Source organism: Trachurus japonicus, unplaced genomic scaffold (assembly GCF_045865225.1).
Source record: "Trachurus japonicus isolate A0001 unplaced genomic scaffold, Traja_1.0 AP030150.1".
Taxonomy (NCBI): Eukaryota; Metazoa; Chordata; class Actinopteri; order Carangiformes; family Carangidae; genus Trachurus; species Trachurus japonicus.
The window spans coordinates 126,857-152,685 of NW_028220283.1; the positions used below are offsets into that span (position 1 = coordinate 126,857).

Consider the following 25,829-nt stretch of genomic DNA (forward strand, 5'->3'; position numbering starts at 1 on the left):
GGGCTGCGCCCGGCCGGGTCCCGTGGGCCAAGACCCGGCCCCGACCCCAGGCCTGGCTCCAGGGTGGGGCCCCGGTAACGCCAGTCCGGGCGACGTACACTTCCTTGCTGTTTTCTTCTTCATAAGGGGCTTTGAACCGCTCTTTGTCTGACCCGTCACCTAGGACCTGTTTGCCTTGGGAGACCCTACCAGGGGCATTAAGCCCCGGACAACATAGCTCCTAGGATCATTCGGGTGCTCAAACCCCTCCACCACGGTAAGGTGGCGGTGCCTTTCACCATCATGTCAGTGTTATGTCACGCTGGGCTACCAATAAACGCTAAAGTTGCGGTAACTATTTGAACACTGTACAGTTACAGCGACCTGACGCATTTAGCGTTTATTGGCAGACCAGCGCGACATGACACTGACATTATGGTGAAACGCAATAATATAGTATGCTAATTAATAATTCTTTTTTTCTTTTCTTGAGAATCAGTGGCAGACCCAAACGAGTTAATTAATGGGAAACACTGAGATCCCTTCCTCTGAATTTTCTAAAGCATACCCACAATCTTTGATATTAATTTATGAAAATTAGCTATTTCTTAAGTGTGTATATAATCATATTTTAAATGTGAACATCCAAATTCATGAAACCAACAACAAACATGTTACAGTCATCACAAAACAGGATACACAGGCAAACAAACATTACACTTCTCTCAGAGTGCTACTGGGTTACAAGTAACAGGCTGTCTGTGTATCATTGGCATGGAGACAAGTCTCGATATCGTGTTGACCCAACCAAAACACATACTTAAGAAATAACAGTTCTAGGGCCACAAATAGGTGGCCGGCGGGCCGGATGTGGCCCGGGGGCTGCCTATTGAGTACCGCTGGTGTATTGTCTTGAAATTTCTGACCAAGTTGGGGCGGTGCGTGGCGCAGTGGTTAAAGCAGCCGCCCCATGTAGAGGCTACAGTCCTCAACACAGGCGTCCCCGGTTCGAGTCCTGCGTCGGGCAGACCTTTCCTGCATGTCATTCCCCCTCTCTGCCTCCCCCTTTCCTGTCTATCTCACTATGAGCTATCGAATAAAGGCAAAAAAGCCAAAAAATATACTTAAAAAAAAAAAAAGAAGAAATTTCTGACCAAGTTGCGGACTTTACTTTCACTTTTGTCAGCTTACTACGACGAGCTGCAATTGGCTGCTCCTCCTGCTCCCTCTACCTGACTGGAGGAGAATCTTCGGTCACTGTGGATTTTGGCAAATACTATTACAGGCTGTAGGTGGAGCCAGATGAGTTGGATCTTTTCCTAAATTACTCATTTAAAGGGATAGTTAAACATTTTGGCAAATCGGCCCATTGCCATAATCACTATAGTCATAGCAGTAGGTTTGTTTGTTTCATTTGTGGGTGTAAGCTATTTTTAGAATGGCGGAGCACAACCGCAAGCTGCTCAGAGCTACACTACGGAGGCTAATGGGATTTCTTTGTTTCCCTCATCAAATACACAATCCAAAAACTCCATAACGCTTTTCGAGGTAAATACAGAGACTGCTTGCTGAAAAACTGCCCCTGAAGGCAACGCGCTTAAAGAGGAACTAAACCCCTAAACCACTTTTTTCTGCTGAAAATAAATACATTTGGGTATAAGGTAGTGTTGTCAGTTGATTCTGGTCCAACTTTTGACATTTTAGTCAAAATATTTCAATTTGGTGTATTTTGTAGTAAAAATGTAGAGTGACTGCCCTCTATGGGTTGAAACACGGCTATTACAATCAAATTTTTCTATTGGCTGAGATGGAGGCAGATGACGTTTTGGAGGCAGCTTTCGTCACCGGCCACTAGCTCCCCGACCAATCAGCACCGGCTGCTGCCTGCCGCTAACGGTTGCTAGGCACTCTAGCTGCTCTGCTGCGGCTAACGGCTGCCGGAACGGGAATCGTTAGTGCGGCCGGCGCTAACGAGCCGTTAACAAGTTAACGAGCCGGCGGATCAGCTGTAGATGTTGTGTCACGGCTCTGGCGTCCTCTCCTAGTAGTGTCCACGCTACTAGTGCTGTTAGAGTAGCTCGTTAGTAGCTCGTTAGTAGCTCGTTAGCGCTAGCAGAAGTGTCGATGTGTGTTTATTACTTTTTTTTCTCTTTTGTGTGATTTCGCGGGTGTGAATGGGGCGCAGGGGGGAGGGGGAGGGGGGATCGGAGAGTGCTCCTGGAGTCCCGCCCATAATCAAGGCATTTTTTGAATTTCAAGCTTAGAGCACGTCATCCAAAACTGAGGGGTTTAGTTCCCCTTTAAGCGGTTTTGCATGAATTTACCTTGAAAACAACTCAGACAATTAAAGGTAGGGAACCTACTGCTATGACTATAGGTATTATGGCAATGGGCCAATTTGCCAAAATGTTGAACTATCCCTTTAACATAATGGCTTGCAGTGTTAACATTTCAAAGTAGGTTTAGGGGTTAGAATAGAATAAAATAGAAACTTTATTGCCGTTGTATCAGATACAACGAAATTGGAGATGCTACTCCTAGTGGTGCATAAACACAATGTATATAAATAGAATGAATGAATAAAAAAGCAGCAGTCATCTCATCCACACATCACACATATATAAAACAATCATAGTCCGTAGTGCAATTGGCATCAGCTGCCATACTACAGTGCATGACAGTACTGAATGGTCATAGTTCGTTGAGTTCGTAGTACAACAGTGTTTATTGTGAGTTTAGTGCTGTGATGGCCTGGGGGAAGAAACTGTTTCTGAATCTGGATGTGTGTGTCTTAATGGTTAGGGTCAGTGTTAGGTCAAATATTCTCACAAAGAAACCCCGACAATTGTTCATCATACATCCAAATGAAGTACTCATAACTCCAGGTCATTAGTAGTATACAGCAAATCAGATTAAGTTGAAGTTAATATTTACCTATAAAGTATAATAATTTTTGCCTTGGTTGAGACTTCTGAGAGAGGGAGTGAGGGTTTCCACTGACAACAGAGATGATACATGAGGACAGGTCTGATTGTCTTATCTCTGATGCCATAGATTAGAGCACTCAGACATCTTGGGAAGATTATAATACACACATAAAGGACATTACTAATGCGAACAATTACTATCCTGTCAAGGAACTTTGAGATGGCTGTGAGCAAGGGGTTGTTAATAGTTGATGAGAGACTGAGGCCCAGCTGCACCAGATGCAGCAGCAGTACGGTGTACATTTTAGGACATCCTCAGGATCAGACTTCAGTGTCAGACCTCAGATGAAAAGGTATATGGTCTGAGGAAAACCTCTGTCATACTCGCACCAAACTTCATCAGGTCTTCATCACTAAGCCTTCAGAGTTAGACTGAACGGCCTCACACGTTACGCTGTCAATTATAAGCTCTCAGAATCAGCCTCAACGGCATCGCACGTTACGCTGTCATTTATAAGCTCTCAGAATCATCATGAACGGCCTCACACGTTACGCCGTCATTTATAAGCTCTCAGAATCATCATGAACGGCCTCACACGTTACGCCGTCATCTATAAGCTCTCAGAATCATCATGAACGGCCTCACACGTTACGCCGTCATCTATAAGCTCTCAGAATCATCATGAACGGCCTCACACGTTACGCCGTCATTTATAAGCTCTCAGAATCATCATGAACGGCCTCACACGTTACGCCGTCATCTATAAGCTCTCAGAATCATCATGAACGGCCTCACACGTTACGCCGTCATTTATAAGCTCTCAGAATCATCATGAACGGCCTCACACGTTACGCCGTCATCTATAAGCTCTCAGAATCATCATGAACGGCCTCACACGTTACGCCGTCATTTATAAGCTCTCAGAATCATCATGAACGGCCTCACACGTTACGCCGTCATTTATAAGCTCTCAGAATCATCATGAACGGCCTCACACGTTACGCCGTCATCTATAAGCTCTCAGAATCATCATGAACGGCCTCACACGTTACGCCGTCATTTATAAGCTCTCAGAATCATCATGAACGGCCTCACACGTTACGACGTCATCTATAAGCTCTCAGAATCATCATGAACGGCATCACACGTTACGCCGTCATCTATAAGCTCTCAGAATCATCATGAACGGCATCATGAAAAAATATGTCACAGTGTGTATCAGGACAACAGCTGATTCGCCAGCAACGACGCTGAAGTTCGCTTCCAACACACACACACACACACACACACACACACACACACACACACACACACACACACACACAGGAATGAGTTTTGAAGCGGGCCGATTGATAAAACTGTAAGGCACACACAATGCCATAGCCTACAGTACACTATTTTCAACATACATGTAATGTTGTGTGTCGTTTTTTTAATGATTATTATTATAACTCTCAGTTAATGTTGGCTACTAACTAATTTCCACTAATTTATCCATAAATGGACGAAGTGTTTCACCAGCGAGGATTACGCGCGACTATTACGCACAGTTTAATAGAAATTTGCAGCAGTGACAGAACATGCAACTTAAAAGAGGCCGCATCAAATATATATAGCTATACTATATCGACATCCCTCTATCTAGACATGCCGGTAATCCCACACTTTTTGGTACCGCCATTCCGACACATCATATTTCTTTTCTTTCTTCTTCTTCTTCTTTTTTTTTTTTTTTTTTTTACAGCTGCAATACCCAGGCGCGTCTCTCTCTCTTTTTTTCTTTTCAGCATGCCTATCACCAGGGAATTATGTTCTTAATCCCAACAAACTGTCACACACAAAACTGACATGATAAACAAACAGAACTACTGTAGTACTGTCAAGTTAACCTGTCACCTTCAGCACACACGTGCAGGAACCCCCTGGGGCCTGGTGGCGAAAGTTGAGAAATTGTTGCAATGACAATAAAATGATAGATTATTTGTGATTGCTGCATAAAGGTTTCATTCAATATTAAATCCTAGCCGCTGCACCAAAATCGGCCAGTAGATGGCGGTACTGTAATTTGGCTTGTATTTAACTCAACTAACTAATTTAACTCATGAAATCCCTTTTTTTTAATGACATTAACTTTTTCCTCTGAAACGTATGACTTAAACTGAACAAACAAAGAAGTCATTGAAGCCATTTGTAATGTCCTAAGTGTTATAGGCTACAGTTTTTCCTCAATCGCTTTGGTGCTATTCTCAGATCAGAATGAAAGTAGCCTAGTCATTTGTTCACATCATAGTAGCAGTTCCTCCTTCCTCTGAACAAATAGCAAATGCTTTTGGACAAGTTTCTTTCATTAAATTCTTATAACATTATCATTTGTTAATGTCATGTCAGTGTGGCACCCTGAACATTTTTAATAGATTGCAGGAATGACAGACCTGGTTTACCACCTTACGTCAGTAGATGGCGCATGGTAACCGCGGGTGGTTGCTGTGGGCCCCCGTTGTCGTAGCAACCAGTAGGATATGAGGGAAGTCTAGCGCTACTTTGGCAACTTAATGTTACAAGCCACAATTAAGTGCCTGTTGTTGTTGTTTTTTTCAGATGAGTCTAACGTTAGTCCACACAAGCACCCATGTCTAGATGTTTTCTCTGTTTTCTGTATTTTCTCTTCAATCGCGGTGGTGTTCGTTGTGTTTACTATGTGTTAGAAATGTTATAGTTAGTGAGAGTTCGGTGGCTGCATTTGGCGGCCGTTGTTGTATGTTGTTGGTATGTCGTCAATATCTCGACGTTGTAAATGTATCGTCTTTACGTGCTGACATAGTCGCTGTTGTTTGTGTTGTTTACATGGTTGTTTCGTGACGGTTGGATCGTGTTGGTTGTGTCGTATTGTACTAAACGTTACATGGTCGCTCTTGTTGCTGCTGCCGGGCTGCCCCCGTTGTCGTAGCAACCAGTAGGATATGAGGGAAGTCCAGCGCTACTTTGGCAACAAATGTTACAAGTCACAATTAAGTGTCTGTTGTTTTGTTTTTCAGATTGCTGTGTTAATAAACACGGAGTGGAGTAGTGTGTAACATCAGTCAAAATGAACTATACTTTTGAACGCTGAATAGTCTTTCCCTAAAAAACTAGGCTAATAGTCCTCATTTCATTGCTTGAGTCATTACATAGAAAATTGTTGAACTAGTTTTAAAAATCTGTCAAACTCATTGTAAATGTTGGGAGAAACACTGCAAATTAAATTACTATTCATCTGCAATAAGGAAGAACAGGTAGCTATAGCATTGGACGGTAATTCAGCACTAAACAATCTGCACTGCTCATTGTGTCCTGTAAGCCACAGTGGGACAATCATATTTTAGATTTACATTTAGACTTACAGCTTCACAAGAGAACAGATTTACTGTAGCCTACTGTAGCTAGTATTACAGCAAACACAGTAAAGATTTCCCTAAAAGATGAAAATCCTACTCTTTGCACAATGCTGTGAACAAATAAGAATTGCAAAGAGCATATAGTAAAAATTTGAAACATTCAGTAGCTCCACTACATCCAGTAATGTGTAACTGTAGGCCTACTTCACATGGCTGTATAGTGTATGGTGCTGTCTTGAGTATTTTCAGGTAGTATCTTTTTTTGGATTGAAAAACACATAGAGAATAAAGTGTCATAATGAAAACATGACAAAGCCATTTGACTGTCTTCTTCAAAAACGATGATGTCAGGACTTCTCATTTTGACGACACTGACAGTTTCACTGACATAATTACTTGCTTTTGAGGGATGGACTATCCATTTTGAGCAAGTGTACCAAGTGATGCGCTTTTGCAGGTTGTCCACTTAGGTTTTGCAGTTGGTAATAATTGTTTTGAGAAATGCACTAACTGTTGTGCAAATGTTAAGAGTGATGTGAAAAAAGCACCAAAGCGATTGAGAAAAAATGTAAAAGTTCTCTCACCATCAGATAACTGCGATGGGATGAAATTAATTCACTCATGAATCGTGTCCTACTTGGGATAATATAGAGTTTGTCTATTATGGAGAAATAAACCGAGACAGGATGTAGCCTATGAAAAACCCTGTCATTTTGTCAAGAAACTGTCATTTCCATCCTGCGGTTTGCATGCTCTCATGATGAGAAGTGTCAAATTGGACACAAATACGGCGGCGGTCACTTCCATACACATGTATGGGTCACTCATGGATGTATTAGGGGTCACTTCGACGTGACGTCACTGCAATCCATGAATATAAAAGATGCAGTTTCAAATAAAGAATTTATATTTTGAAATAACTGTTGTTCCAGTTTAATTTTTTATTCAAACAAATAGGATTACAGTAGTGATAATTGTTACTGTAAATTTGTTTATTACAGTAACATGCCTACTACATAATTACGTTACTGTAGAGTAGCATTGACAGATGGATGGATGGATAGATGGATAGATAGATAGATAGATAGATAGATAGATAGATAGATAGATAGATAGATAGATAGATAGATAGATAGATAGATAGATAGATAGATAGATAGACTAAAGGGAAATTCACTTAGGCAGCTCAAAAATGATACAAATGGCCAGAGAATGCTGTGAACCCTAAGGGGCCAGTCATTCAGTTGTTGCAATGATTTATTGTTAGCCTATGTAGCCTATCCTATGTAGGCCTATGACATCAAAGCTTTTTAGCAATAATTATCTATAGGCTAGCCTATAGACCGTTTCAACGCCTCTTCCGGTACGACTTCCGTGTTCCAGTCAGACTTCCGGTCTCGCATCGAACGCACTTTGAACTCTCTGAGTGTTTGTTGTTTCGCCTCTCGGATCACAGTGTTTTGACTTTTTTCCTGGGGGGAAAATGGCTAAATTGGTTTTAGGACCTTGTTGCTCAGTCGTAGGCTGTTCCCTCCGACCAGGCACAAACCTACTGTCGGAAATCAAAGTGTATCGTTTTCCTAAGGAAACAAAGCAGCGCAACGCTTGGATTGCGGCACTCCGACGGGACAACTGGAAACCAACGACGAACTCTAGGGTCTGCAGCACCCATTTCGTTACCGGTAAGTTAAAAAAAAAACACAACACTGCTAATGATGTAACGGCATAATTTAGTAAGAACTTATGACAAGCCGCATCGGGGCCGAGCAGCCTGCTTAGACCGTGCTAGCCAGCACTAACGTTAGCCAACACAGCTACATTTAGTTAGCAGCTGCTAGCATTGCACACAAGCTTTGCGTCTGTTCTCATTTACGGTGACAAGGCTTCTTAGTATGTCCGGGATTGTAATGTTTGCAAGGTAACACTGTTGCTAACTAGCGCCAGCTAACGATTAGCTACTATGAGTTAGTTACCTATGAAAATAAAGCTGTTAAATAATTAATGCAAGCTACCGATAGCGTTAACTTGAAAATCCTGGGATGTCTGGTGTTATTATTCCAACCACTCACAAACTAACTCATTTTGTTTCAGCCAGTCCCTCCTGTAGGCATTTAACACATTATCCAACATACAGTTCAACTCCTTCATAGACGGTATAATGATGAGTTTAACATTTGAATAGTGCTTGATGGGTTTTCACTCAATGTTTAGAAATGATGCTAAATGTTGTTTATCAAGTTTACCCACAAACAGGTGACATTTTAAAGTATTAAACTTCGTTGTTGTTTAAATATGACAAACAAATTTGGTTGTTGACAGCTTAATAACTAATTTAATATAACAAGGAAGCACAGAAGTACAGATTCATAATAGGTCTATGTGTAGCTGTTGGGTGATGAGAAAGCACCTAGTCCCTTCGTCCCTACATTTTGGAAAAGGTGTAAGACTCTTCATAAATGTATTTAAATTTAAATTTATACTTTCTGTACATTTTGCAGGTAAGCCATCAGATGACCCTCTCCATCCAGACTTTGCTCCTTCAAAGCTGCCTCACAGACATCAGAAAGTTAAGGGAACAGAGAGATACTGGAGGTCAACTAATCGAGCAGCAGCCGCAGCCACCGCCGCAGCAGCCGCTCCTGGTGAAGTGAATTGTGAAGCTGGAAGCTCCAAGAATGAGACATCAGTTGGGACAGATCTTTCTATGAAAGATATTGAAGATCTGTTAAATGAAAATGCTGCTCTGAAACATCAAAACAAAGACCTGGAGATGAAGATAAAAACACACATGCAAGGTGAAATACAGCAGTGGTCTCCTGCATGTGACATAAAAAATGATAGCAAAGTCAAATTCTACACTGGACTTCCTTCTGCTGCAATGTTTTTTACACTGTTGACCTACCTTACAACAGCATGGGCTCCCATAACCTCAGGAGTGACACCAGAAAAACAACTCCTTGCTGTGCTGATGAAATTACGCCTTGGCCTGACTCATCAGGATTTGTCTTACAGATTCAACTGTAGTTGTGGTGCCATATCTGTCATTTTCCATGACTGGCTGCATGTTATGTCAGTACGCTTACATTGTCTCATTCACTGGCCATCTCGAGAACTTGTGAGGAAGAATCTACCAAATCTATTCAGATCAAAGCTCTTCAAAGGTGTAAGATGCATCATCGATTGCAGCGAAATCTTCATACAGCGACCAACATCTCTCAGTGCCAGGGCTGTAACATATTCCCAGTACAAGTCCCACAACACAATAAAATTTCTTATAGGAATAAGTCCAACAGGAGCTGTCACTTTCATCTCCAAAGCTTGGGGTGGGCGTGCAAGTGACAAAGTAATCACACAGAAGTCTGGTTTAATTGACGTCTTAGAGCATGGAGATGTTGTTCTAGCGGACAGAGGATTCAATTTTCCAGAATATTTTGCCACAAAAGGTGTGAGACTCCTAATACCAGCATCGACTCGTGGAAAAACACAACTAACAGGACTTGAGGTATCAATGTCTCGCCAGATGTCACGGGCAAGGATACATGTTGAACGCTGTATTGGCAAACTGAAGACCTTTCACATTTTGAAAAATACATTGCCAATCAGCATGATTAAACGCAGCACATCAGACAGCATGGCCACAATTGATAAAATATTACTGGTTTGTGCTGCTTTGTCAAACCTTGATAAACCCCTTGTCCGTTGAAGGTAACTTGACTGGCCCTTATGTGGGATCTCTGATGTAAACTGTAATGACTGTAACCAAAGTCTTTACAATATAGGACATTCTCTGCTGTAACAATATCACTTGTAATTCAGAACACAACTCAAATGTTTTTGTTTTTTAAACCCTCCTGTCGTCCTTCTGGGTCAAATTGACCCAATCTGTTCCCTCCCTCCTTCTGTCTTTCTTTCCTTTTTCCCTTCCTTCTTTACTCCTATCTATCCCTTTGTCCTTCCTTCCTTCCGTACTTCTTTCCCTTCGTCCCTCCTTCCTTCCTTGACCCAGGAGGACAACAGGAGGGTTAATGTTGTGGTCAACTAAGTTTCTGAGAATACAGACCCCATGGACAAAAAAGGTGGGATACTGCTGTCCAACTTTTTTATTCATAGCACAAGTGATAATATGTAAACATTAGTGTATACAGTACATCGGTCAACAAAGCAATTTAGTTTAAACATTTTATATGTTGTATTTGTGCAATTAGAAATAATGTTAGATAGAGTAAGATAAGATAAATACAATTCAGGTTAATAAATATTTGGATAATAATTTAGGTTTAAATATTAGAAGGTGATATGTTTATTCTTATAAATGACCTTACACATTCATAAATGTAACATATACAGATCAAAATGTTAACGTTTCATATTAACAGTAAAAAACAAGTTAATAGTGTAATTCATTGCACTTGAAATGTGTGTATGGATAATTTCAGAGTATTTTCAGGCTTTTTGTTATATGTACATATTTAATTTCTGTTTATGCTGCTTAGGGATCTGTCTGTGTGAGTGTGGTTACCTGAGGAGTAATTTGGTCCGGCAGCATGCATTGCAGCCACACAGTATTTGTACCTCTCTTTTATGAACTCACTTTGTATTTTTCTCTTGCTGGATTAATGTAAGTATCATGGCTTTATTTTTGAAGTAAACTGTGGAACAGAACCAAGAAGATTGTGTTGAGTTTTTATTGTTGTTGTTGTTGTTGTCGTCAATGTCGAGGGATGATTAGAGCACCAATCTAAGGCTTCTTTAATAAGGAACCTACAGATATTTTCAGATACTCCTAGAGAGGCGATTTTAACTTTTCTATAGCATGCAAGTATGTGTCTCATGCAGCGTTCCTTCTCATCTAAAGCTGCCTGCTCCATTACCCTGCCTCAAAAGAAATCCTGTGATGACCTTCACTTTTTACTGACACTGTGAACACAGCCATGCGGTAGATGGATGCCTTTTCAGACCAAGACACTGCAGGTGAAAAACACCCTTGCATGTAGCACACAGTGCAACACTGAGCCTGAGAACTCGTTTGCAGACACATGTTTTTTCAGCCATCTCCCACTGCTTTAGTATGCGTTGAGTGCAGATTTCACGGAGGACATGTTGCCTGTAAAATACATCTAATTTTGCCTGTGTTTGCACCCAATACTGCTCAGAAAATGTTATACTGAATGTGGCACTGTTTAGTTGTCCACACAACGAAATACGCTGCTCTTAACTTGCACAGTGCCATTTGTCCCTGTACCTGGGCAAAGTACATGTGGTCCTCTTTTAGTTGCAAGTTCTCATCAAGACAAAAGTCCTTTTTTCCTACTGCCTCAGTTATTGCCACATTGGAATATTTTGATGGGCACTTTATTTCTAAAACTGATGGAGGGCAACATAAGCAGTGGACAATGCCATCAGGGCTAGCTCCAAGGTGTGGGTTTTGAGGATGTACGACCAGGCTAATATCCTTGACAGCGAGTTTATTATGATTTACACCCTCTAATGTTAAAAATGCCTGTCTGGCGTGTTTTTCGTTGTCTCTGCCCCAAGTAAGTGAAGGTGTGGTCTTGGTTGTTGTGTAACCCATGATATTGGACACAATTGTGCTTTGGGCTGTCTTACATTTTAACACCTGACCAAAGTGACTGGCTGTGATTCTGCCCTTCCTGTGCTCAAACCAGAGAGTACACAATGCCTGCCCAACTGTACTCTCCTGTAGCAGCTGACAGCTAGATGGACTAAACATTGTCGGCAGGTTGAGCATTACTGCATCCAAGTGTTTCTCCAGATCTGCACTAGGGAGATACTCATATTGTACGCCATACAGACGTGTAAGTGGACTCGGTAAGTCATTTTGAAATGTTGCTTCATCAAGCTCTGCCATGCCAGTCCCTGTGTCTGCCTTGTCTGCCTCAGTTGTAGTGTCACTGCTTTCAACCTGCATCAACATATGGGCTGCCTCTGCCTGATCTGCACTCCTGTCCTGCATTCCAGCCTGCTGATACTCTGCCTGCACCTCACCCTCTGATGCAGTATCTGTGTCACTGTCACTCATAATTGTGAAAAAAGCACAATCTGGGGCTTGTTCCTGTAATAACATAAAAAAAAATGATGCCAAATAAATGGTGAGATAACACCAAATACAATATTGTGATGTATTAGCAGATAATGACAGTTGTTAGTTTAATTGCAATGTCTTACAGGTACCTGCAGGATTTCATTTACCTTCAAAGCTGAAAAGAACTTGCTCGGTGAAACCTGAGCAGGTTCAGCTGATGGTCTGATTGGTCGGTCTTTCGTACTCATAAGTGCCGTTGGGTTTGAGAAATCTATTTCAGTTATTTGTTTAGGCTCAATCTGGAAATACACATATCCTGTATTAGCTTTAACACAACCACATTCCTTTACAGTGATCAAAGTCATTACCAGCTATTTCATCCTTAAGTTAACTTAAAATCAGTCAGACAACTCTGAAATAAGAACAAATAATTTATTGAGCATAAGCATAGCAAGCTGAAGCAGGACATAGGTAGACTATTCTTGAGCATGGATGCAGCACGTTTGGCATCAGGCTCTGTCTCAGTTATTAATTCCCTGAATAATGATGTGCTTTGACAGACATTACTGGAATGACAGCAGATGGGTTATTTAGTCCCTCTCTCACAGCCTGCTCTACTGCAACCAGGATAGCAGCAACATGACTGCACACTTCACCAAGCCTAAAAAAGCATGACAGGGATCAGCATTTTAATATACAGTGTTGACTGGAAACACACTTTATATTGTTATCATTACTATACTTGCCCTGCCATACAGGTACAGTGACCACTAACGATCTCGCCCTCCTTCTTAGCGATGAACCAAGCCGAGTATGTTTTGCTTACTGTCTGACTGGCCCCAACCTCCCCATAAACGATGTGATAATCTTTATCCGTGAAGGACTGAATTTTCCCCACCTTTCCACTCAGAAAATAGTTGTAAGCATCCAGACTACGGTAAGCTTTCACAGCCTCTCTGCTATAAACACACGCAGTATCGACCAAGTAGTGGTACACGTCTGGGTATGTTACGGTTGGTAACAGCTTACAGTCTTCTCTAAAAAGCCTCCCTCTTTCTATTTTGTTGAGCGGGTCCGGTAAATTAACATCTGTCGAAACCTTAAGTTTCTCCATAACGTATTTGCTCAGCTTTCGGCAGACTCAATAAGTATTGACAAGTCATTATCGCGCATCACGTCATAGATGGGCTAACTAGCTAGCGCTGTCATACAAACCGGATGTTTACTAGGACCAGGAAAGTTCGCGCATGCGCAGAACCAATGTTATTGTTTTGACCGTTGAAACCATAGATATATAAACTTTTACGTTTATATATCTATGGTTGAAACGGTCTATATTGAGTAATTAACAGTATCTTGCTTATAAGCAAGATTAGACGCCTTGGCGTTTTCGGATGGATGTATTGATCTAGGCACTGATCACACTTTGCCACAGCCTGCGTTTCACAGCCGTTTCACAGCCAAAACAAACAACCAATCAGGCGAGAGCCCTTCTGGCCAATCAAACCCGAAAATGGAGCCCATCTAGTTAATCAGAGGCGAGAACGGCGAGAAAGGCGGGACTTTCCCGGAATTATCCAATGAAAAAAAATATCGCGACCGGAAGAAGAGAAGTGAAGCATGGATGGAGAAGCGAGAAGCAAGGGTGGAGAGAAGCCTGTAAGTTTTACGTTCGTGTCGTCAAATTAAATTGTTGTTTTTATGAATTGTGTATTTCATTATTTGTCTTGCTTTTATTTCCTTCTGTTAATTGCTGCTGCCATGAATGAATTTCCCCTCGGGGATGAAATAAAGTAGCTAGGCTAGTCAATCAATCAATCAATTAATCAATCAATCAATCAGTTTAGTTGTGTGTGTGTGGGTGGTGTCTGCGTGTGTGGTAGGAATACAATTATTTTTAATTTTAATTTTTTATCTGTTGCTTGTTTCTTTTTTAATATTGGACTTGGGGTCTGTAAAATAAAGCTGTATTTGTATTTCAGGAAATGGACAAGATAGAGCAATATGAACAGCTCAAGAGGGATCTCGAGAATGGTAAAGAGTAGGAATTTTTTTTAATATGTCGTCCTCAGAAAACATCTATCATCTTTAAAACCACTACTTTCGCGTTGTTATTCCATGATGGGTTACTCCTTTATGCTTTCCAGTACACTTAGCCTAACAGTTAGTTAGTTAATTAGTTACACACATTTTTACATGGTGTCTTGCGCCATAGGTGCCCAGCCCTCATGGTCTTACAAGACAGTCAAAACACAAGAAAAAGCAAAAGCACACACACACACACACACGCACGCACGCACGCACGCACGCACGCACACACACACACACACACACACACACACACACACACACACACACACACACACACACACACTTGGAGCATTCACTTATCTGGGGACCCGGTCAGATTGTTAAGCCCTCCTGACACAAATTTATTTAGTAATTTTGGTCTATATAGCCTACATAAAATTGGAGTTGATCTATTTAATTCTCTATCTCTTTTGATTTTATTTAAAGGTTTGATAACCCAGAAAGGATTCGACTCCAAAATAAAAGAGATCCTGGCTGAGGAAAAAAAAGGTAGCCTTGACTATTTGTTGTTGCAAAACAAGTAAGGAAAAGGAAACAAGAAGTTTTACTTTTTATTGAAATAACAGATTTATTTTACGGCTGTCTGTGTTATTATTCGAATTCTATTCATCACATTTATACTCTGTTCATTTTGCAGATGAATCTAGGACACCCAACCCATTTTTAAGTAAGTAACACCAAAATGATATAATGCTTTAGATAACAAAATTGTGGGGAACTTTTGGATCAGTCATGATCTGGAGACCCACTACCCAGTATTTTTTAGATGTTCCCCTCTTCCAGCATGGATTACGGGAGGATGCTGTACATTCAGCTCCAAATATGCAAAGACTTTTATTTGACAACTGTTTGGCCTGCAACATGATCATCTTAAATGTATCTATATTACAGGCGCAGCAGAGGTTTTCGGTGCTGCAAAAAAGGCCATAGGGGGGGCAGCTGTAAAGAAAAAACAGTTCCCCCTCTGCAAAAAGGCCAAAGAAACTGGGAAAGTCCTGAAGGTTTGTGAACTTTGTGCCACAGATACTTATTGTATAAATGTCTGTATATAAGGTCTTTGTTTGTATGAATACATTTTTCATTTTGATGTTAGATAAGACTGGCCCCCATGGAATGGAGGCCAAGGACAAAAACACGTTCTGGACAGTACCAGAGAGTGATACTGGATGAGGCGCCCCCAAGAATAATCGTTCAAGGGAACGAAGGCTATGATGAGCTTCTTCTTATGGGAAAAAACAGGTTTTGGACGGAGGAGGAGGCAGAGGGGTGTGAATTCACCCTCTGCAATACGGATGGAACGACATGGACAAAGGAGGAATTCAACCTTGAATTTAAAGACATTTCATCAATGTCACATGTGTGGAAGCGGACAATATTTGTGGGGAGAAGAGAAATGGGTAATTAAGAGGAAACAGGGCAATTAATAGTATTTGTCGACGTCTGTCGTATTTGAATTAATTTCATATTACATGTTTGTGCTTTTTTGCAGATGTCGTGTGTCTGGAGGATTTTAAACAAGATAAGCCAGGTTCGTATTTGTATGCTTGCTATCAACATATTATTTTTTCATTACATTCTACGTCCAAGGTAAAGCTTGCCCAGAAGCTCACATTTTTCATTGTACTTTATCTTTAGCAGAAGACTCTGAAACAATTGACGCCTCCACAGGTTTTACATTTCTCTTTTTTTGTGTGTCATTGGATTAAATGTCAAAGCTCTGTAAGATTGTGAACTGTGTTTTGTTTTTTCAGATGAAAACGTTAAGTCAGATGTGGGGGAAGGTTTCCTGACAGGTGTGTATATAGTGTATATACTTTTTTACTCAGATGCCAGACTTACTTTCAATATTTGCTTGGTTAGTTACAAATTGCTGTCTTTTAATTTAGTAAATCAGTCACAAACTTTTACAATACTGTAGTCACCATATCACCTGTAGTGAATTAAAGTTTGAATGTGGAGAATTAGCAGAATACCAACATCTACTAATCAATATAGGCAACAACACAACAGAAAAATAATTCTTGAAGTCACTTGCCAGACCATTCCAAGTATAACTCACAGTTGCTAGAGGCTGCCGTAATCAGAGTCGCACAGAGCACAATAATTATACAGGACATTTGTATATATTATGTTTCATTTTTACAGTTAAATTTTACCGTCATTAAACAGCTTCTGACTATTTGTGAACTTCAAGTTCACTTTATCAAGTGTCCCTTAAAGGGCAATTTGGTTTGCAGCAGAGCACACATTCAGCGTCACATAAACAAAAACATAGAGTGATGTTAGATAAATGAGGTGCAACTTGTTAGAGTATGGAGGCTCTCCGCCAACCTGCATGATCGGAGTCTGTGAACTGGTGACACAGCTCTCGTGTCTGTCGGGGAAAAAAATAAAACACTTGTCTTGGTTGCACCATGACACAAACCCACCCAGTAAGCTGTAATCTCATGTTAATGACACATGTGAATAGACAATACATGCATCATAACATGCATATGATAATCCATTGTTTGCTGATTGATTATAAAAAAGCTTCAATAAAAACAAACGCACATGACATGGAGGAGGCAGGAAAACAGCAGAGAATTGAGCCACAGTGGTAGCTGCTGTCTGATACGATGTAAACAGATGGTCATTGTCAAATTTAAAATAAGTAATTTACACTAAATACATTTAATATCCCTATTATTGTCACTAAATTGTTTTATTTAACTTTAACATTTTCATTTTGTAGTCAATAACAATAATCAGGAAATGGTAACAAGTAAAAAGGTGAAATCTGAAATGCTTTTGGCTTATCAATGATAAAAAAAATGGTCTCAAAAGATACACCGGTCAACCTGTCAACAAATTGAAAAAAAAAAAAAGTTTAAGCTTCTAGCTTCTCCCTAACTTGTTTTATACCTTTAATTATAAAACGTATTTACATTATATATTATAATTTTTCATTTCTGTTCCCAGATACTGACGGTGATAACGACAGTATTATGGCTCAGGTAAAAACTTGCTCTAATCTGAGGTTTAAATTTCTCAATAATTGTGGTCATGTTAGTATCACAGACATGGGTTTTTCATAATAGAAAACATGTGAATGATAATTTTGGCCAAATGTTTCTATAGGATTTCCTGCCAGACACTTCAAAAACACAGACAGGGAGAGGAGAAGTGCAAGTCACAGGTGAAAACCAAGGTTGGTTACCGTGTGTAGCTAAAGGAGCAAACAAATGTGTGGGAGGAGGTGAATCAAATCAAACATTATTTGTATTGCATTTTCCACACTTAACTCTGTTGTCTGATTCACTGTAGGTGCTGCTTCCGCAGACACACCTACTCTACCAGCATGTAAGTGTGTTTTATTGCCCCCCCCCCCTTTTACACCGACATTTTTAATCCTTGCTTGAGGATAAGTACAGAAGGAATACGGTGGGGAGTGTCACTCTTCCACTATACATTGTTAAGATATGACTGTAAAAAAAAAAAAGTAATAAACATGACAGGGGTGATCGGAATACCATGTGCCTCCTGTAAGTAATATGTTTTAATATGTCCCCAAGTGTATCTTCCAAGGATTCCCTATGTGGATGAGAATGCGATCACATACCAAGAGGAGGATGTTCTTGGCCAAGGAGCATTTGGAACTGTCTACAAGGGTTCCTTTCACGGAACCCCTGTAGCTGTCAAGAAAGTAAAGTGCGGATCAGCAGGAGTGACAGAAACTGACATTCAACATGAAATAAATGTTTCGCTGTAAGAACATACCAATAATTGCATTGCCATATCCAATTGTTTAAAGGCTCCTTTTGTATTTACTTTGAAATTAGTATTACATTATGTTTCACTATTTACTTTTCTGCTTTCTTGTTAGGAGATTGGCTCATCCAAATATAGTTCGGCTACTTGCAGCATCCCGGACTGCGTCATACTTTTTGCTTGCGAATGAATATATTCATGGAGCAACACTTGACGCAGTTCTGCATGAAGACAACTGCCATATAAAGGTAATGCTATTCAGTCCCAGAAATTATTTAGCAAAATAATGACCTTTTCTTGTCCTACAGATGTACAGTAATGTATACCCCTCACATTTTTTTTTATAACTATTCATGGGATAACACTGAAGATATGAGACTTCAATACAATGTAAAGTAGTCAATTGTAAAGTAAATTTGCTTTCCCTTCAGAATAATTCCTTTAATTCATAATTCTTAATTTCCGTATCTTTATACTTTACCTGTTGTCTTAGCTTGAAGGAGATGATGCCAAGTTCATAGCACTCGACATAGCTATGGCGGTGGAGTACATTCATCAAGGAGGAGTCATCCACCAGGACATAAAACCAGCAAACATCATGGTAACATATTTGTCATGTCTTTCACTTTTGGTCATTCTCTTCTCTCAGTCAGGATCATAAACCAAGACCTATTGTTAATGCACAAGCTTTTGGTCAGGACACCCTCATCAGCACGTGTGTAATTACAAAGAGGAATCTGTCAGTGCATGGCTCCTGCATCTCTGCTGTAATTTATGTTTAACAAAGTACTATCTACTGAAAGGACTAAATAAGCTGCCCCTTGAACAATATCTCCCACCAGAACATGATTGGTGCAGCACAGTTAGGACAGATGTCTTTGTTCTTTGTTTCTTCTGTTTTTAGCGGATTGGAATTCCCATCTTACCTGCTATCTACTTACTTATGTTGCCCCCTGGTGTCTTATAAGACAGACAGACAGACAGACAGACAGACAGACAGACAGACAGACAGACAGACAGACAGAAAGAAAGAAAGAAAGAAGTTGACTGGCAGTAGTACGTTATGTTAATGTTATCCAATTATAACTCTGAGACGTAATGCTTTTTATGGTCGATTTGATGATTTTGATGACATGATTTTATTAGCAAACACCTTGAGCTCCAAAAACAGGCTCCTGTCAGCCTTTGAATCATTTCTTTGACAAACTAAGACTAAGACTTTTAAAGGGTGTCACGGTCCTGATTTTAGGCATACCCACTCAACTGCTTCAAATAGTGTTATTAATGGTTAAATATGAAATTGTAAATAGTTATACCAGGATACAATAATTGACGATCAAATGAAATTTAACTACAACACTGAAATGTTGTGCAAGAAAGGCCATCAGTGCATGTGCTGCTTGAGGAAGCTGGCCAGTTCCATGTTGACAAGACTCTGATGAAAATATTTTATTGTGCCTACAATGAGTCTGTCATCTCCTTTTCTATTATTTGCTGGTACGGCAATCTTTGCATCAGAGATAGGAGACAGCACTGTCAATTAAAGCATTGAAGCACTGTCCATATGCTCAGAGGATGACCATCCCCTGTGCTCAGAGTACAGGCTCCTCCCGTCTGGCCTTTGTCTGTGCGTCCCTTGGGCCATAAAAAACAGATACCGACTTCCCTTTCTACATCTTTCTATTCGAGCATTGAATGCCTCGGAGTGATAGTACCCTGTATCATCACAACCTGTATTGGTCACTGTACTGTCCTCAGTGTTAAAGGTTTGTGTTACTATCCGTGTTACCTTTGTTTACTTTATCCAGTGCCATAATGTTACTTCTTATATTTAATATTTACTATATGACCACAGGTAGTGCACATACTATTTATATTATTTATTCAGATGCACGTTTTTGTCACTAATGTGTCCTGTGTTTTATGTTTTATTTTTGTGTGATCTTATGAGCTGCAACACAAAGTGCCCTTTGGGACATGAAAAAAACTTTCATTTATTCAGATTTGACCCAAGAATATATTTTTTATGTGTCCCTCACACCTTTTGCTGCTGAAATTAAAAAGTAAATCATCAATCCCAGACTGGAAAAAGTCATCAATATTTAGTTGTCAAGGTAACATCGCAAGATTGATTTAGTGCATTTCCACTCATGTTTACAGGACGCTCAGTCTCAGACTGTGTCACTTACAGTTTATTTAAGTCAAATCAGTGAAGGTTCAGGGCATTAGTGGGCAGATTGTTACTGAGCCAAATACTCCCCAGAACTCATGTGCTGATTGTTACCCTGATGAAGGTCTCCTGACCGAGAGCAGATAGTTTTGGGATTTATTTTAACAATTAACTGTACTTCTGTTTTTGATAATTTGACCATTGAAACTCTATCTTACAGGTTCACCAGCTTTCAAAGAGGGCTGCGCTTACTGACTGGGGCATGGCCCAAATACGGGACACCGTATCCATCCGCCAGGGCAGCCGCATTTCAACACAAGCAGTAGGGCCAGCAGGCGGCACTTTTCTCTACATGGCCCCTGAGTGTGTGTTGCATTTTGCCGATGCATCCACCAAAACAGACATGTGGTCCCTCGGGGCAACATACCTTGAGCTTTTTACTGGATCTGCCCCCTGGTCAGTAAAAAAGCAAAGAGAGTTGGCGTTGCTTTTGAGCAAAGAAGCCCCACCACATGGCCTTTCCCAGCTTGTAGACCAACTAAGTTTTCTTGGTGGCCTTTTAAGCTATCAGGCCGGCTTGAGGCCTGATGCTTCTGAGGTCGTTACTTTCCTGAAGTCCTTGGTGGATCTGCCAACCCGCTATGGTTATAGCTGGTAGTACATGCTTGTTGATGTTTGTTTTGTGCACCTTGTTCAGTGCAAACAAAACAAGAAAAATCACGCCAGCCAGCTCAAAGCTCTGTTGTGCTTTCTTTGTTATGGGGGCACCATGTTCTGCCATTCTATGATGTTCTTCTACTTTGTATTATGAAAAGGTTCAAAGAGAGACGTAGAAGAGCTCAGTGACAATGAATCTTTATTATATACTTTCTTTTTTCTTTTTTGATCAGCTGTGACAGACACTTTGTTTTTTATTTGCTGTGACACACTTTGTTTTGATTGTTATTACTTTCAATAAAAGTAATTTTTTTTCTCACGGTGCCTGCTGACCTTCCTCATGTCTTGCTGTGTGTATTTTTTTGTACATCCTATCTGCTTCTGCAAATGTTTGGGGCGTTGGAATGTCTTTGTCATTCATTGCAGCAGTTATTTGCTGCAGCAGCTTCAGGTAAGCAGCAAGGCAGCCATCAGCTGTTCCTGGAAAAGCACTGTCCACTAAAATGTTGTGACACATTTCTCTGAACTCTTCGTTCGCCACTTGTGATGCCTCTTCCTCGTCACTGATGACAGTTTTGGCATGGTCCAAGAGGTCTTCATGGATTGGAGTCAACCTGTCAGCATAGCCTGTAGTTGGAGATTTAAAAAAATGTATGAATGATAAAAGGAATGCATTATTTGCATTGTTTTTTAAAATTATACATAAAGCAATTATTCTATGAATTACAATGCTTTACGTGAAGCTTTAAGATCTTTTCTGCATAAAAATAACAATAAATCAGTTTTATGTAGCGCTTTTCTAGGTAAAGACGCTAACTATTTAATTGTATATGTCGTATAGGGATATTGTAACAGGAACTTCAATGAATTCAACGATTCACTTGTTTTTGGACGCCATTTTGAAGCAATGGTGTTGTAATGACATGAGAAAAATGTATTTTCTGTTCTTGATTTTATTAGGATAATGAAAATATACGTAATTAACCTGCAATATACAAGACATACAGTACCAGGAGGTGGTGAGGTGTACAGGATGTCTGGTTTCCCAAAAGGCCCTGGAGCATGCCGCTGCTTTCGGATGTCATGTGTATTCCACACAGTCTGCTCCGTTTTGAGATCCTTCTGGATCATTGGCAGGTGGGTGTATTGCAAGCAGTTACTATACAAAAAAAGTTAATGTTAAAATTACATATATTAGTAGCATGTCATCAATTCGAACATGATTTTGATCTTGCTACTGCTTGAAGAACTTAGTTACATGTGCACAGGGTTGTCCAGTTCTAGGATACCGGACTGCATCATGGCCTAAACATGATTTTGGGAAAAGACGCATTTTTTTTATAATGGTATGTAAACACACACACAGTAAATAATCATTGAACTTTTCGGATAGCAGTGGTTTATGTTGTAAAAGTTCAGACAGCATGAATAAATGTAGAGTTCATTTTATTTTCTATGGATATTCTCATTCATCCAGGTAAATGTTCTGTCTGGGCAAATTGAATCGTAGGTAACTGGAGTTGTATTTGTGTGGGAAGACATTTCGCCTCTTATCCAAGACCTCCTCTGTTTAGGGATGTTTGTTCCACTTTAACATTGGTGGCTTCTTTAACTCATCTTTCACACCACCTGTCCTCCCTGTCCAGGATCTTAGCATTATTGGCTTCAAAGGAGTGTGCCTTCTCCTTTAGATGTGAATAGACAGCTGAGACAGAACCTGAGGAGTTTGCCCTTCTGTGTTGAGCCATGCGTTTATTCAAGAGATATTTGTATAAGGGACTTACATATTGGGGAATTGGGTTTGAAAGAGGAGTAAAAGAAGCCACCTATGTTAAAGTGGAAAAACCATCCCTAAACAGGGGAGGAGGATACCCAGGAGGATAAACAACGTCTCAAAGATTGTCATTCACCAGGGTTTCACTTTACCCAAGTGTCACAGGACTAACGACTGTCACAGGGGACAGCAACAATGGTCAGGTGAAACCATTACCTTTGTACACAGTTGCCTACAAATCAATTTGCCCAGAAAGATTTTTATTTTTTTTTTAAAAAGTGAATACAAATCTCAGGGATGTAGTACAATAAAAATTAGATTTTGGTATTTACAATTTAAATATAACAAATATCTTCAACTTCAATAACAATTAAAAAACTTTGATACCTCAAATGTTTGTAGCCACTTCCGGATCCAGGTACGCTTCAAAATACTGTTGAAGCTTTCAGCTCTCTAAAACCCACACAAACACACACACACACACACAGACACACAGAAAAGAAGGCATAATTTTTTATGAATGTCATCAGTGCTTGTCTAAAAATGTTTAAAACTTACCTGGTTGTGGACAGATGTTCCCTGTCTGAAGCAGCGCCGTGCCTGGACTCCCAGCTCTCGCATGTGAAATGCAATCTGCATTTGCCCAACAATAAGGTTCTCCTTTCCTTTGTCACTCCGAATCAAAGAAGGACAGCCTAAAAAATAAATTGAAATCACACACAGACACACCAGGATTAATTAGTTTTTCAAAAAACGTAACATGAAATAAAACAGCTGCTTAAACGTCAGCAAGTAGTGGAGCTGTGCATAGAGCCCATAGGAGGAGTTTTCTGCTACATATTCCACCTTTTACAGGAATTACTAAAAATAACAAATAACACTGTACATACCACCCATTTCCTGAACGGCATCATAGAAGTATCTAGCCACAATTCTCTGCTTGCGGTTTGAGGTGCCCACCTTCAGCCAAATAACCTTTCTTGAAAATCTGAATAACCACAAGGAGAAAGTATACATGTCCGCAAAAATATATGACTGAATCATTCTGGTTGTGGTTGTTATATCTTTACTTCAACAGGGAGTATATACCAACAATCTTCTCATCATTTGACATTAAGTTCTTGGTTAGTTTAACATCATGATATTGTTAAATGTTCAATTTTTTTAAATTTTAAATTTTATTTTTAATCATACATACCCATCAATCCCCAAATGTATCCACATACCAAAGAACTTCATTTTGTCATTACCTAAATGGTGAAAAAGGGTATTGGTTACCAATAAGTACTACTAGCATTACCATCTCAAAGGGTATCTCCACAGTTAAAAAGATATAGTACCATCAATGTGCCAGGTGTCATTTGGACCACGGCTTATGTAATTCTTGCGGACAATTTTTTTCTTGCCAGGAGATCTTCTCTGGAGACCACTTGCATCAAGCTCCCTCATTATTCTTGCGACATCATCTCTAAAAATTACAAGTGAATTAAACTGGCAATTGATATTAGACAGTTATGTTGACATTAACAGCATAGTGTATAAACCAACCTGTAGCAGGGCTGCACACCCCTGACATCCCGAACCCGTTTGAGCATGGCTCTGATGCCTTGGTCAGGTGACCACTGCCTCATCTCACTCTGGAAATCACAGATATATGTCATATTTAAAGCTATAGTATATTAGAATTATTAAAAATGATTCAGTCATTTGATGGAACTGTCAGTATAATCTGATAATAGGACATGAAAAAGGGTAATGTAGGACAAAATGCCTAATGTGAATGTTTATGAATGTTTTGGGTGGTGGTCACAAGGCCAGTTAGTCTGCTCCAGGGCAGCTGTGGCTACAGACATAGCCTAACACCACCGTTGTGAATGTTGTATGAATTAATAATGTTTTCTGTCAATCGGTTTTGAGTGTCCAAAAAAACGCTTCCTAAATCTTCATAAATCCAAAAAAGCCTTATTATTATTATTATCATTATTATTATTATATTAAAATCCAATTCCTCTGCCACCTGTTAGTTAGAGAAGTAGGAGGAGCAGCCAATCACAGCTCATAAACGTTGTTGTAAGCTGACAATAGTAGAGTTTGAAATGTGTGGAATTTAGAGATGATATACTCCGTCATGTTCCTCCTGTCATCTCTATCAGCCCCCATCCATCCCAACATGCAGAAACATCATCAGTGAGAGAGACGCAATATCGTTTTAAAGTCTCCAGTTTCTAATACTACGGGTTCTGTAAGTGTAGTTGTGGCTGCTGTGTGTGTGTGTGTGTGTGTGTGTGTGTGTGTGTGTGTGTGTGTGTGTGTGTGTGTGTGTGTGTGTGTGTGTGTGTGTGTGTGTGTGTGTGTGCCTGTGCATTCATGTGACTTTATGTGTATGGGGGGATACTTGGCACTTGGACTTTTATACAGGGAGTGGTAGTGTGTTGTGGGGTAATTTTAACCAACTTCTACTTTCATCAAATCACTAACTGCAGCCTACCTATAATGCTTTTTAATTATCATCAATTATTATGTTTAAGTAAGTTGCTTACATTACAGATGCTGCTTAAAATATATAATGGATTTATTTAATTGTCATTATCTGTTTTAAATGTTACCTCCACAGCTCTTTGGATCTCAGTGACAGGTCGCTCGCAGGCTCTCCGCTTCAACCCAAGGACTTTTAGGAGTCTTCTAAGGTGTCTCTCACTGTTAGGACAAATACAAACCACAAAACAGTCATTTCCCATAATTAAAGAAATCAATTATCCTTGCCCACAAGAAAATAATTATTGTATTGTAATAGCATGGTATCGGAAACTGCAAGACATAGGCTACAGGTAGTTGTCAAATTGTTGGCCTACCTGACTTGGTGTCCATATGAAGACAGTGCTCCTCTGATTTCTTTTTGTTTCATGCCATTGCGAAACAACAAAATTATCAGTTCATCTGGAAACAGTCAAGTGTGACAACCATAGGCTGAAGCCTTATCTACCTATTTTACTGATTCTCAATACTATAACAGGGAAATTATGGGCATTTCTTTGTTAAAAGTGTAGAAGCTAAGATTCAGCT

At 40.0% G+C, this 25,829-nt stretch overlaps 1 protein-coding gene across 1 annotated transcript in view; it reads right to left on the bottom strand.

Annotated features, from left to right (window-relative positions):
* Positions 1-25,829, bottom strand: part of LOC146960646 (odorant receptor 131-2-like) — a 42,123-nt gene that overhangs the window by 10,983 nt on the left and 5,311 nt on the right. Inside the window, exon 2 of the mRNA XM_085772196.1 lies at positions 2,914-3,198. Within this exon, the coding sequence (XP_085628322.1) occupies positions 2,914-3,198 (285 nt within the window). The remainder of the gene's footprint in view (positions 1-2,913; positions 3,199-25,829) is intronic.